At 46.5% G+C, this 12,263-nt stretch overlaps 1 protein-coding gene and 1 long non-coding RNA gene across 2 annotated transcripts; both read right to left on the bottom strand.

Annotated features, from left to right (window-relative positions):
* Window positions 1-1,139: 1,139 nt before the first annotated feature.
* Window positions 1,140-3,658, bottom strand: LOC132534060 (coiled-coil domain-containing protein 81-like). The gene is made up of 2 exons (XM_060177483.1): window positions 2,977-3,658; window positions 1,140-1,469 (listed from the first exon to the last, which is right to left on the bottom strand). Exons 1-2 carry the CDS (start codon window positions 3,129-3,131, stop codon window positions 1,328-1,330), a joined length of 297 nt encoding a protein of 98 aa, XP_060033466.1. The 5' UTR covers window positions 3,132-3,658; the 3' UTR covers window positions 1,140-1,327.
* Window positions 3,659-5,417: 1,759 nt separating this feature from the next.
* LOC132534005 (uncharacterized) lies at window positions 5,418-7,297 on the bottom strand. Its single transcript, XR_009545723.1, has 3 exons — window positions 7,229-7,297; window positions 5,788-6,110; window positions 5,418-5,563 (listed from the first exon to the last, which is right to left on the bottom strand). It is a non-coding gene; the product is annotated as an uncharacterized LOC132534005 (long non-coding RNA).
* Between the last annotated feature and the right edge of the window lie 4,966 nt (window positions 7,298-12,263).

Genomic DNA, 12,263 nt, shown 5'->3' with positions numbered 1-12,263 from the left:
TGTCCTGGTAGCAGGTGCTGTGGGGTTGAGGGTGGACTGGGGGGTGGGGTGGGCAGAGGGTGGGCTAATGGGAGGAGAGTTGGATGGAGGGGAGGAGGGGTATGGTTAGAGGAGGGGGATGCACAAGTGGGGGGTGGCGGGAGGGTGGACTAATGGGAGTGGGAGGGGGTCTAATGAGGCAGAGGAGAGGACTGGTGGGAGGAGGAGGCTGAAACATCAGTCAGGGTGAGGCTGGGTGTCTCCTCCCTGGCAGCAGGTACAGTGGATGAGGAGGGACAGGGAAGGTGAAGGGAGGAGGCTGGACTTAGAGAGGGGGGTCCAAAAAGGTGAACTTTGGTTGCACTGGTTAGGGGGGGGCAATACACCAAAGCCAAATGGAGGCTAGGTGGCTTTCTCCAGCCATCTGGCAGTGGGTACCTTTAGGGCTGAGAAGGGACAGAAAATGAGGGTGGAGGAAGGGTGGAGTAATGGTTGGGTGCTTTGATAGTGGGGAGTCCAGTAGGGGTGAGCTGGATGGACTGCTATGTTTTGGTGAACTTGGAGGGGAGGGGTGCAATAAGGGAGAGGTGTGGATTTGGAGGGGGATTGGTAGACTGGGGCGGGAGTAGAGTGAGGGTGAGGACAGCACACTACAGCCAGGGTGCTGTGGGCTAAGGGTGGACTGATGGAGGTGGATAGTGGGCTCTGAGTGGACGTGGACGTGGACTGGGGCAGGTAGGTGGACTGCAGGGTGGTTGGTGGATGAGGGGAGGGTGGTGGATGGGGGGGAAGGGGGTGGACTGCAGGGTGGTTGGTGGATGAGGGGAGGGTGGTGGATGGGGTTAAGGGGGTGGACTGCAGGGTGGGTGGTGGATGAGGGGAGGGTGGTAGATGGGGAAAAGGGAGGTAGACTCCAGGGTGGGTGGTGGGCTGTGCTAAGGGTCAACTGGGGTATGAGGGGATGGCCAGGGGAGGGATGAAGTGGACGGTGAGGGAAGGGGCTGTGGGTGGGGGGATGGGTTTGAGGACAGATCACTACAGCTCAGGTGAGGCTGGGTGCCTTCTCCCCTGCCACCCTGGCAGCAGGTGCTGTGAGGTTGAGGCTGGACTGGTGTCTGTGGTGGGGGTGGAGGACAGCACTCCACCCTAGGGTGAGTCTACATAACTCCTCCTCACAGCTGTCACATTATGTTCTGGGGTGCAGGTGGACTGGGGTGAGGCTGTGGGTGATCAGGCACACACGGATTCACAAAAGGAGGGAGGACAGACACAATCTTCTCTGCAAGCTCCCAGGTGGCATCCTGCTGGAGTCCCAAGACAACTGGGAGGCGAGGACCGGACTCTGGCTTCACATGAGCATGAGAGACCCTGGCAAGTGTTTGTTGTAGGGCCAGAAGTGGGTCTTGCCCTTGTTGGACGGGTCTCTCTGACACTGTTTACAGCGTTTGTAGTCATTGCACTGATCCAAAATAAATAGTTTGTCTGGCGCCCTGAAGTGGAAAAAGCACATGTGATGGTGAGAGGCCTTCCTCAAAACGGTGAAAAGGAGACAAGGACAGTGAACCCCCCCCCAGTACCTGTTCCCCTTGCCCCCAGCCTGCCCTTCTCCTCTCACTCACTGCCACAAATGACGGCCCTACATGGGAGTGGGGGAGGAAACACCTTCCACTAAAATCAAAACATCTTCTCTAGAACAGATTGTATCCCAGTGGGAAAGCTAGCATGGCAGTTGTGCAAAGACTTGCATGTCTGAGGCTCTGAGGTCCCAGGCTCAATACTCTGTATCATCATTAGCCAGAGTGAAGGAAGAGTAGAGAGAGTAAGAAGAGTAGGAGGAGAGGAAGGAGGAGGAGGACTTATCCATGGGTTAGCCAAGATAATAATTTGTCAATTGGTCATTTAGAATATTTGGGGCTACCGATATAGCCCAGTCATTCTGCAAGTGACTTTCATTTCCTTTTAAGTTTCAGTTTAATTCCCAGCTCCACTATAAGCCTGACCTAAGGTTCATGAAAAAAAAAAGTTTGTCATACTGAGGCTTTGATAACATCTGAAGGGATAGGCTCCATCTGTTTTGGCAAGTTTTTCACCTTCTCAGTCAGGCACATGTTAACTTTCGCCATTGACAAATGAAAATAAAACAAAAGATCATCAGCCTTTTTCAGGCTAACTGTCAACCTCCATGGACCGAGGCTAGAGGCTCTGCTCCTGGTGGTGAGTAGAGAGAGAGGGCTGAGAAGACAGGACAGGCACCCTCTGGGAGGATGGTCTGGGCCTGTTCCCAGCTGGGTGTCTTACTTTGTATAGCATCCATTACTCATGACTCCATTCCTAACTGACTGTCCATTTTTTTTACTTTTTTTTTTATCTTAAATTTTTTTTTTAATTTAAATATTTATTTTATTTGTTCCCTTTTGTTACCCTTGTTGTTTTATTGTTGTAGTTATTATTGTTGTTGTCGTTGTTGGATAGGACAGAGAGAAATGGAGAGAGGAGGGGAAGACAGAGAGGAGGAGAGAAAGATAGACACATGCAGACCTGCTTCACCGCCTGTGAAGCGACTCCTCTGCAGGTGGGGAGCCGGGGTTCAAACCAGGATCCTTATGCCAGTCCATGTGCTTAACCCGTTGCACTACAGCCCGACTCCCCTGACTGCCCATTTACCCATGATTCCTCAGCTCTGCTCTTAGAACAGAACATTCCATAAGCCAAGGATGGAAACTCACTCTCCCTGCTTCAAACTTGTTATTTCCAAAGAGAAATGCCCTGCACCCTCCACAAAAGAAAAACGAAGCTCCCTTGAGTAGAGGCAGACCAAAACACTGTTGGTAGACATTTAGCAGGCAGCACACCTGTCCCCACACTAAACCCAGACTTCTGTCCTCCATGGAGTTCTCTTGGCAACCCCCACTCATTTGCATGAAGCTCTATAGACCCACAGATCAGAGGGGAGGAAATGGGGAGAGGAGGCAACTTGCAACCCCAGAAGGCAATTACTTGTCAAAGGCCTTGGCATCTTCATCTCGCTGATGCTTCAGCACAACATCTTTATCCCATTCTTTTCTCAGGTGTTGATTGATGGTGTTCCTTCGATCCTCTTCTGCACATCTTTCTGCTAAATGCCTGGAGGGAAGGCAAGAGTCTGACTCCATCCACTGCCACCATCTCCCGCCTAGTCCTCTCTCCTTTGGATTCAGTGGGAAATCTGGTTTTGCTCTCTCTCTTTGGAATAAGAGGTAAAGTTGGAGGCCAGGTAGTGGTGCACCTAGTTGAAGGCACACATTGCAGTGTGCAAGGACCTGGGTTCAAGCCTCAGGTCCCCAACTTCAATTAGGAAGTGCAACAGGTTTCTCTCTGTTTTTCTCCCAATCTCTACCCAAAATAAATAAAAAATTTTCAAAAATAAAAAAAAGAAAGAAAAAGAGTCAGTAACATGAGCAGATACAGGGAACCCTAGCTGAAGGGTCCAAGGCTGCTTGCTTTAAGCCGAAACCCTCTTTCTGTCAATGAAAACGCTCTTTCTGTCAAAAGATGTTTGTTTCCTTTAATTAATCTGAAAACTCATCTCATGGACCTACCCTATGATCCTGCAATTCCTCTCCTGGGGATATATCCTAAGGAACCCAACACGCACATCCAAAAGGATCTGTGTACACATATGTTCGTAAGCAGCACAATTTGTAATAGCCAGAACCTGGAAGCAACCCAGGTGTCCAACAGATGAGTGGCTGAGCAAGTTGTGGTCTATATACACAATGGAATACTATTCAGTGATAATAAAAAAAAAATGGTGACTTCGCCATTTTCAGCCCATCTTGGATGGAGTGTGAAGAAATCAGGTTAAATTAAATAAGTCAGAAACAGGATGAATATGGGAAGATCTCACTCCCAGGCAGAAGTTGAAAAACAGTATCAGAAGAGAAAGCACAAGTAGAACCAGAACGGCAGTTGCTGTATTGCACCAAAGTAAAAGACTCTGGGGTGCAGTGGGGGGGGGGGCAGTGTCCATGTCCAAAAATGATGACAGAGCATCTAGTGCGGTTTGCATTGTTATGTGGAAAACTGAGAAATGCTATGCATGTGCAAACTATTGTATTTATACTCATCCCATAAGGTGGTTTGTGACATGCAACAGCCTCAGCAGTTGACTGGGGAGTAGAGATGAGAAGCAGGCTGGGGCGAGCTAGGGTCAGTCATGACTCTCCACGTGTCCACACATGTTTCTACTAAGGTCGGTGTCAAGGGGTGGGGGAGGAGAGGGAGAGAAAGGAGGAGAGGGTTATGGTGAGGAAGGAAGGGCCAGGCCCCGTACTTTTCTTGGTTTTTCTGAAGCATTTTTTTTTCTTGCTGCAGATTTTTTATTTGGTTGAGGACACGCTGTCTTCTGTGACCTAGAGCGGCTTCCACCTGCTGCTTCATATATTCAATATTTCTCTGCCGCTTCTCGGCCTCCAGGGTCTTCTCATTCTGCCCAAAGTTGGTGACGGTGCCCATGGGCTCATAGATGGGCAGTCTGGAAGGCCTGTGTTTCAGCTGGAACAGAGAGAGCCAGTGTGAAGGCTTGAAGCATTGGGGTACACTGACAGACCCACTGTTTATAGGAAGGAGCCAGGGCACCCAAACTCACATGAGGAAACCTGCTAGGTGGGTGGGGGCCCAGTATTGGAGGGTAGAATACACACCTACGTTCAGAGTGCTAGGAAGCAGTGTACAGTTCTCAAAATAGCAACCCGTCCATTTACCTGGTGTTCCAGTGCTTTCTTATACATTTCTCTCTCCTCAAATTGATGTTTCTTCAATTCAGCTTTTTGTTCATCAATTCTGATAATTGGAAGAGGAGGAGGTGAGGCCACACTTTATTCTAATGGAGACCAACATCATCAAAACACACCTAACAAGTAATAGTGGGAATAAGTTCCAAGAAAATAAAAGCTGGTACTTCCTTCTGGAAGCTTCCATTGCACCTGATAGAGACAGGCCTTGGAGCCTGGTGGTGTCTCATCTAGGAGAGCACACATGCTGCCATGTGCAAAGACCTGAGCTCAAGGTTCTCACCTGCAAGGGAGACACATCACAAGCAGTGGAACAGTGCTGCAGGTGTCTCTCCTTTTCTCTCTCTCTCTCTCTATTTCTGTCTCTCTTTCTCTCTCACTGTCTTCTCTCTAGCTATCACAGTCTATCAAAGAAAGGACTGTCAGGTCTATGGCCATACCACCCTGAACACACCCGATGTCATCTGATCTCAGAATCTAAGCAGGGTTGGACCTGGTTAGTACTTAGATGGGAGAAAGGACTGTCAGAAATAGTGAAGCATCAGGGCAACAGGCCCCAAATAACCATAGTGGCAAATAAGAAAGGAATGGAGGGAGGGAGGAAAGGAGGGAGCAAGGGAGAGAGAGAGAGAGACACTAGCTTTATGGAGGCAGGAATTACCTCCATTTGGGGGAGTCTTCCCCACAGCAGTTTCCCTCACTGCTCTCCTGACCTCCTCCCTGACTCAAATGCTCAGCCTCAGGCCAAGTGCAACCAAACACTCTCTTTCCTCAGGACTGGGAATTGAGAGAAATGTTCATCCCAGGCTGAGCTACAGGAGAATGGCAGGTATGAGTATGTGGAAGACTTTCCATGATGGCCTGGCCCCTGCTTCTAGTCTGGGCCCCCACACTCCCGACCCTGGGCGCTGGGCTCCCAACAGACTGATGATAAACCTACACTTGGAAGGGTCCCTCCATCAGACTGGCCCCTTCTTCCTCTACTAACACCACTGACCACAAAGCCAAAGGCCATGGTCCCAACTAACAACTGTACCTGGCCTCCAAGGCTGTCCTGACACTAAGCATGGTGGCGATGATGGGCTGCATGGGGATCCTGGTTGGCTGGCTGACATGTGCTGCAGCACTAGTTGTGCTGCCCTACCCTTCCCTACTGGAGTCCCCCTGCAAGTCCACCAAAACTCACTCTTGTTTGAGTTGCAGCCGTTCTAGTTGCTCCAAGACTTTCTGATTTTCTTTCTTTTTCTTGGCCAGTTTACTATTGGCATCTATTTGTTTGAGAAGGTTCTTAGTATACTCATTTTTCTTTTCAGTGACAATAGCAGCACTTGCTGGTCGGTTTGCAAAGTAATATGGATTCTAGGATGAAAGAGGAGCAGTTCATTTCTTTGAGACAAGCAAGAAAGCAACTGATGGGCTAGCAAAATAGCTGGCTTATACAGTGACTGCTTTGTCGTTGGTGAGACCTGGGTTTCAGCCCTGCGCTACCACACTGAAGGAGCCTCAGTGCTGTGGTTGCTTTCTCCATCTATCTAAAAGAAAGAAAAGTCATTTTTCAAAGTGCCGATAAAGCAGCTACATGTTGAACTCACCTGCTCCAAGGTGACTCTGAGCAGAACTGACCAGAGGTCACAGGTCTGTTGTATGCTTTACATTGGTTTGTTCTAGCTCTCCCCCACCAAGAGAATTGCCATCAGTCCAGTTAGTTTCGAGGGCCTGCTTGGCCCCGCCCCTAGGAACCCCAACAGAGTTCCAGAGTGGCAGAGTTAGAGAGAGTTCTTGGCGCCGCCATGGGAAAGAGGCAGCAGAGTTCTGTTTGGTGATTAGTTTGTCTTAGTTTATAAATCGTTGATGCTAAATAAAGAAATACAGCTTCTCTGCCCAGCCGTATGTCTCTGGTCGTCTCTGTTACCCGCTCGTGAAGCTAGCCTGGCCAGCTAGAGACTCCGAATTTTAACAACACAGGTCTTTTTTTCTTCTCCATGGTGTGTCTGTGTGTGTGTGTATGTATGTGTGTGTGTGTGTGTGTGTATGTATGTGTGTGTGTGTGTGTGTGTGTGTGTGTCCCAAAGCCCTGCATGGTGAACAAAGGCAATACAATGGACTATCTATCAAGTCCAAGAGTTGTCAGGTTAACTAGAAAATGGTTTGAAAAGAGGATGATTTAGGCAGATAAAAATAGAAGCCAAAGATACTAAAAACATGAAAATGGTGGTGAAGCATGTTCACTGCCATCTGAAATGAAGTTTTTTGAAACTTCTGCACCTACAGCTCACCTGAGGGTTTTACTGAGGTGGAGACCTTAGTTCTGAGGGTGTGGGGAGGGGCCCAAGATTCTATGGAATGAGCTCCCACCCAGAAAGGAAGTATCACTCTTGTAAAGCCCACAGGAATCCCTTCAATGTGCCCTCCAGAGGGTGGGTTCAAACATTCCCAGACAGGGTTATATGCAAGAGAGAGGCAGAAACAACTCTTACAGAAAAGTGGCATTTCGGATTCCTCTGTGATTTTATAGCATCTGCGACACCAAGGTTATAAGCAGCATTCCTCATGCGTTCTTCTTTTTCTGATTTTAGTCTCAACTTCGCAAGGAAAAAGAAAATAAACACACACTGGAAATGTCATTCTGTTTGTGAAGGCTACTAACTTTCTCTCTACAAAGACTGTGTTTCAAATGAGTCCAAACTGATTGGGCTTTTCTATGTTTGTTTTGCTCCCTGAGAAAATGTCTCCCAGTCAAGAACTTTCTTTTTCAAACCCAAGGCCTGGTGGCTCTAGCAAGTCAAGCAGAATGGCACCTGAAAATGGATGGCTGTCTATGTTCTTCCCTGCACTCATGCAACAGAGTAGAGTAAACCCTCCATTCATCCTCCAAACCCCTCCCCAATGCATTTATATAAGCTGTGAGGAGATCAGAAAGTAGCTTCAGCCCCAAAATGTAGTGCACCAAACAAGACTTTAGTCTGCTCCTGAAAACCTGGCCATGACCCAAACTTCATTCTCAAATGAAATGCCTGATTTGGCACACTGCCAGGCAGACATGCACAGGACATCTGCAGTGGCCTTGTCTTGTTTGCTGCCCCCACTGCACCACCTCTCAATCCAAGCATTCTACTACCTGGTCTTTGAATTCAGTGTCCTTGTCTTTCATTATCTGATATTGATGTAGAATTTGGTCGTCCTGTTCTTCTTCTTTTTTCAACTTGACATTAGAATACAGTGCACTGTTGGCCTTCCTGCGTTGCATACACACGTAACAAAGTTCCTACAATGACACCAAGGGTCTATTCCTACCTTTTGCTTTCTTATCTTCACACTTCTTCCTGTGCTCCCCAAGACTGGATTTCTCCAGGAGTGTGTTTGATAAAAAGACATATGAACAGCGATGTGCACAATGGGTTTGATAGGCTGAGTCCTCAGGTTGCAGGAGTGGCCACAATTCCACTTGATTTGCAAGGTCTATGTTCACTCAGAACCCTTGTTCTCCCAGCCCTGTTTGTGTTCAGTGGCCCCCACCCCCATCATTTATCATTTGTTTGTCTGAGGAGACTGGTACCTGTCCTGCTTTCTCATGATCCCTACAAGTTGTAGTCTCAGAGGTCTTAGGTTCTGTTTTGGTGTTCTTTGATGGACTGGGTGGATGTGGCACACTATAAGAAAACAACAATAGGGAGTCAGGCTGTAGCACAGTGGGTTAAGTGCACAGGACACAAAGCACAAGGACTGGCATAAGGATCAAACCTGGCTCCCCACTTGTAGGGGAGTTGCTTCACAAGTAGAGAAGCAGAAATGCAGGTGTCTATCTTTCTCTCCCCTCTCTCTGTCTTCCCCTTCTCTCTCCATTTCTCTATGTCCTATCCAACAATAATGATAACAATAACTACAACAATAAAACAACAAGGGCAGCAAAAGGGAATAAATAAATATTAAAAAACAACACAATTTCACATCCAGAGTGAAATTAGAGGCAAATATAGCCAAAGGAAGATAGCTCAGTGGTTCTCTTCAGAGCTCTGCATTGTACAGGTGAGCGACCTATGTGTTTGATAAGCCTGGATTTCAATAATAGCATGCTTGTTTACATTTGACTTTTGAGCATTACTGACTGCACTTTCTCAGGCATGGGAGGTGCAGTGAACACACACACACACACACACACAAACACACACACACACGCACACACACACAAACCCTCTTCCTGTGGAATCAACATTCTAAAGCAAAGTTACTAAACAAGGTAAGTGAGGTCTCCAGTGTATTTGGCACTGCTAATGACCATGCACACCTAGCTTCCCCCTGATAGACTGTGAGCCCTGAACATCTCTGCAGTCCTCACCATGGAGCACAAATGCAGGGACACCATGTAAAGGCATGCATGGAAACATCTAATATCCCTGAATCAAGATAAGACTCAGACTACAGTTAGTAAAGTGTGATCCCCACCTAACCCCCCACAAAAGACCATCATGTTACCTTTTGGTTCTTGTTTTTGTAAAGACAGTCTTATTAGGTTCCACTGTGGTAGGCAATATTACGGGTGCAATATTTCCAGATGCTGGAGTGGGTTTTTGACCTGGAGGTCTAGGTAGAAAGTTGACTGTAGAATAAGAGAAAGAGTTAAGTTTCCTTTCAGTCTTTTCCTTTGAGGCTTTAATGGTCATATAGATACAATGAAGAGAGAAAAATACAATAGGAACAGATAACACATTCTTACTCTACACCAATTGTGCTAAGTGCTTAATCTAATGCATAATGGGCCAGGGAGATAGCATAGTGGTTATGCAAAAGACTTTTTTGTGTCTGATGCTCTTAAATCACAGGTTCAATCCTTGGCAGAGAGACACAGAGACAGATACAGAGAGAGAGAGATAGAGAGAAGGGAAGAAAGTGAAAGGGAAAGATTGCATAAATAACAACTTAAGATAACAAGTAAAATCTCTTTATGAAAGGAACAGTCCTCAAAACATTGTCTGGCAACTTCTAGCTATCTCCAGTAACTTAGAAAAAAATTAAGAAAACCTTTGTGTTTCTACATATGTTTCAACCAAAGTCACATCAGCTACAGACATGAGAATCCTACTATTTTCTATTAAGCCATATAAGACAGTTGTAAACTCCTACTCAGAATATATATATATGGAACATGTTACATGCAGCTCACTTGATGCATTTCTGTTACCTACCTAGGCCACTTCCCTCCCCCGGTAGCCATCTGAACTTTGACTCTTTTAAGTAGTAGAGAGCCAGCAAAGAGTCTTAGTTGAGAATCTCAGGGATTAGAGTTAAGGTGAGATAGAAAATTCTAGAAGAGCTATTTCTTAGAAGAGCATATTTCTTGGGAGTCAGGTGATAGCGCAGCTGGAAAAATGCCAGTGGCACAAAACACAAGGACCAGTGTAAGTATCCCAGTTCTAGCCCCTGGCTCCCCACCTGCAGAGGAGTCGCTTCACAAGCAGTGAAGCAGGTGTGCTGGTGTCTGTCTTTCTCTCCCCCCTCTTGCCTTCCCCTCCTCTCTCCATTTCTCTGTCCTATCCAACAACAACATCATCAATGACAATAACAACTGCAACAACAATAAAAAACAGGCAACAAAAGGGAAAATAAATAATTATAAAATTAAAAAAAGAAAATTCTAGAAGACCAGTTTCTTAGAAGAACACATTTCTTATAACTCTAATGGTACTGATTTTCGGCACAGGAGTTGCTCAGCAACAATGCCCTGCTGCTTAGCAGAAAAGAGAAAACAGCTAAAATCGTTGGCCTACCTTGCACATCATCTTTGTCTGACTTCATTCTTAACACAGATTTCCTCAGTTTAGGTTGTTCAATTTTTTCCAGTGTTTCATTATTTCCTTTTAATTCAAATTCAATTCTAGGAATGGACCAAAAGGTTTGCCTGCTCACTGGATCTGAATAAGAAACTAGGAGAATTCTCAGTTCTGAGCAGCACCCCACCCAGCCTGATAATACTGAAATAAACCTACTTCTCTCCATGAGTGAGTGCCTGGACTTTGTTATGCAGAAATCACAGACTGAAGACTCTTTTCTTTTTTAGCCTGAGTCTGACTGTGACCTGCCTCTTCTAAACTGAGGTCTCAAAAGGTACTCATACTCTGGGGGGGAGGGGATGCCTTTGGGTTTTGGTTTCAGTTTGAATGTGACTTTTCTAGTTCTGTCACCAGATTCAATACAGGGCTGTCAGAGTGGTATGTGGTTGGCAGAGTGTTTGGGAGGCCAGGGTTGATCGGTCCATGGAACCTGTGGGGTAAGGCACTCACCTGGGGAATGAAAGAACACAGTTTGGACTTCTCTTCGAATTTTTGATGTTTGCTAAAGTTGAATTTACACTTTGAGGTGTCTGGAGAAAAAGGAGAGAGGAGATTTATAGCTGGTCTATAGTCCAGGACCCAGACACCTCACAGGCTCCCTGGAAGCAATGCTACTGGAAGGCTGGCTTGTTGGATGCTCAGTGACTAAAGCCTCAAGCTTACCCCCCCCGCCCCCCATTTAATAACGATCTTCTGACTCTTCTCCCAGATCCAGCTTTCTAGTCCCTTTTCCAACTATGACACCATTTCCCCAGACAGTAACCTGTGTCCACCTGCATATCAGCTGTTAGGCTCAGGCAAAAATGGAGCCCTTAGAATAAACCTAAAATAGACAAACCTGTTTTTTCCAAAACAGAGACCCCAAATCTTCATCTGCAATATTGTTGCCTTTAGGTTCATGATTAGTCAACAATATGTTCAGCTTTCTATATTAACTCTTTTTCAGCCACCAGGTTCCAGATGATACCATGATGCCAACCTGACTTCCCTGGGCAGATGACTCCACCTGGAGACACACCTATCTCAGATCTCTGCCCCACTAGGGAAAGAGAGAGACAGGCTGGGAATATGGATTGACCAGCCAATGCCAGTGTTCAACAGGGAAACAATTACAGAAGCCAGACCTTCCACCTTCTGCACCCCATAATGATCATGAGTCCATACTCTCAGAGGGATAAAGAATAGGGAAGTTCCTTCCCTATTTCCTATTATACTTACTCCCAAGATATCCTTATCAAAGCAAAGACAGCAAAAGCTCAATAAGGGCAAGAGACTGGCATACTTTAACAATGACTCTTTAGTCACTATCAGGCCACCCCATCAAGCTGGGGCCCTAGTCTGGGAGTTCTGAGACTCCCAAACAGACATGATGGGCCTTGACCTCAAATAAATCCCTTTCTCCATTGTTACCAGTCATCTGTATCAGGAACAACAAAACAGATCCCTTTGTGGACCCCCACAGGTCCTTGCACTCAAATCAACAACAGTAGAGAATGTTCCATCCTCTGAAATGAGGCTGGACCACATACTCTATGCTACACCTGAGGAAGATGGGTCCTAATTTTGGGGCAATTGGAATGTTCTTACTGATGATCCAGAATGTGAGGTTTGATCTAAAGGGATACAGAGGTCAATCAAATAGGCTCCTAAGCTGAAGTAGGGCAACAGATCAGATCCAATAGAT

The sequence above is a fragment of the Erinaceus europaeus genome, chromosome 17 (genome assembly GCF_950295315.1).
Source record: "Erinaceus europaeus chromosome 17, mEriEur2.1, whole genome shotgun sequence".
Classification (NCBI taxonomy): domain Eukaryota; kingdom Metazoa; phylum Chordata; class Mammalia; order Eulipotyphla; family Erinaceidae; genus Erinaceus; species Erinaceus europaeus.
Note: the sequence above shows the minus strand (reverse complement) of the source record. Positions and strands in the feature narration are given on the sequence as shown.

Coding starts and splice junctions, on each gene's coding strand:
- LOC132534060 (XM_060177483.1), bottom strand. CDS start 3,131: ATGGAGTCAGACTCTTGCCTTCCCTCCAGGCATTTAGCAGAAAGATGT. Junction 1,470..2,976: donor GATGCCAAGGCCTTTGACAA/GTAATTGCCTTC, acceptor TTTCCACTTCAG/GGCGCCAGACAAACTATTTA.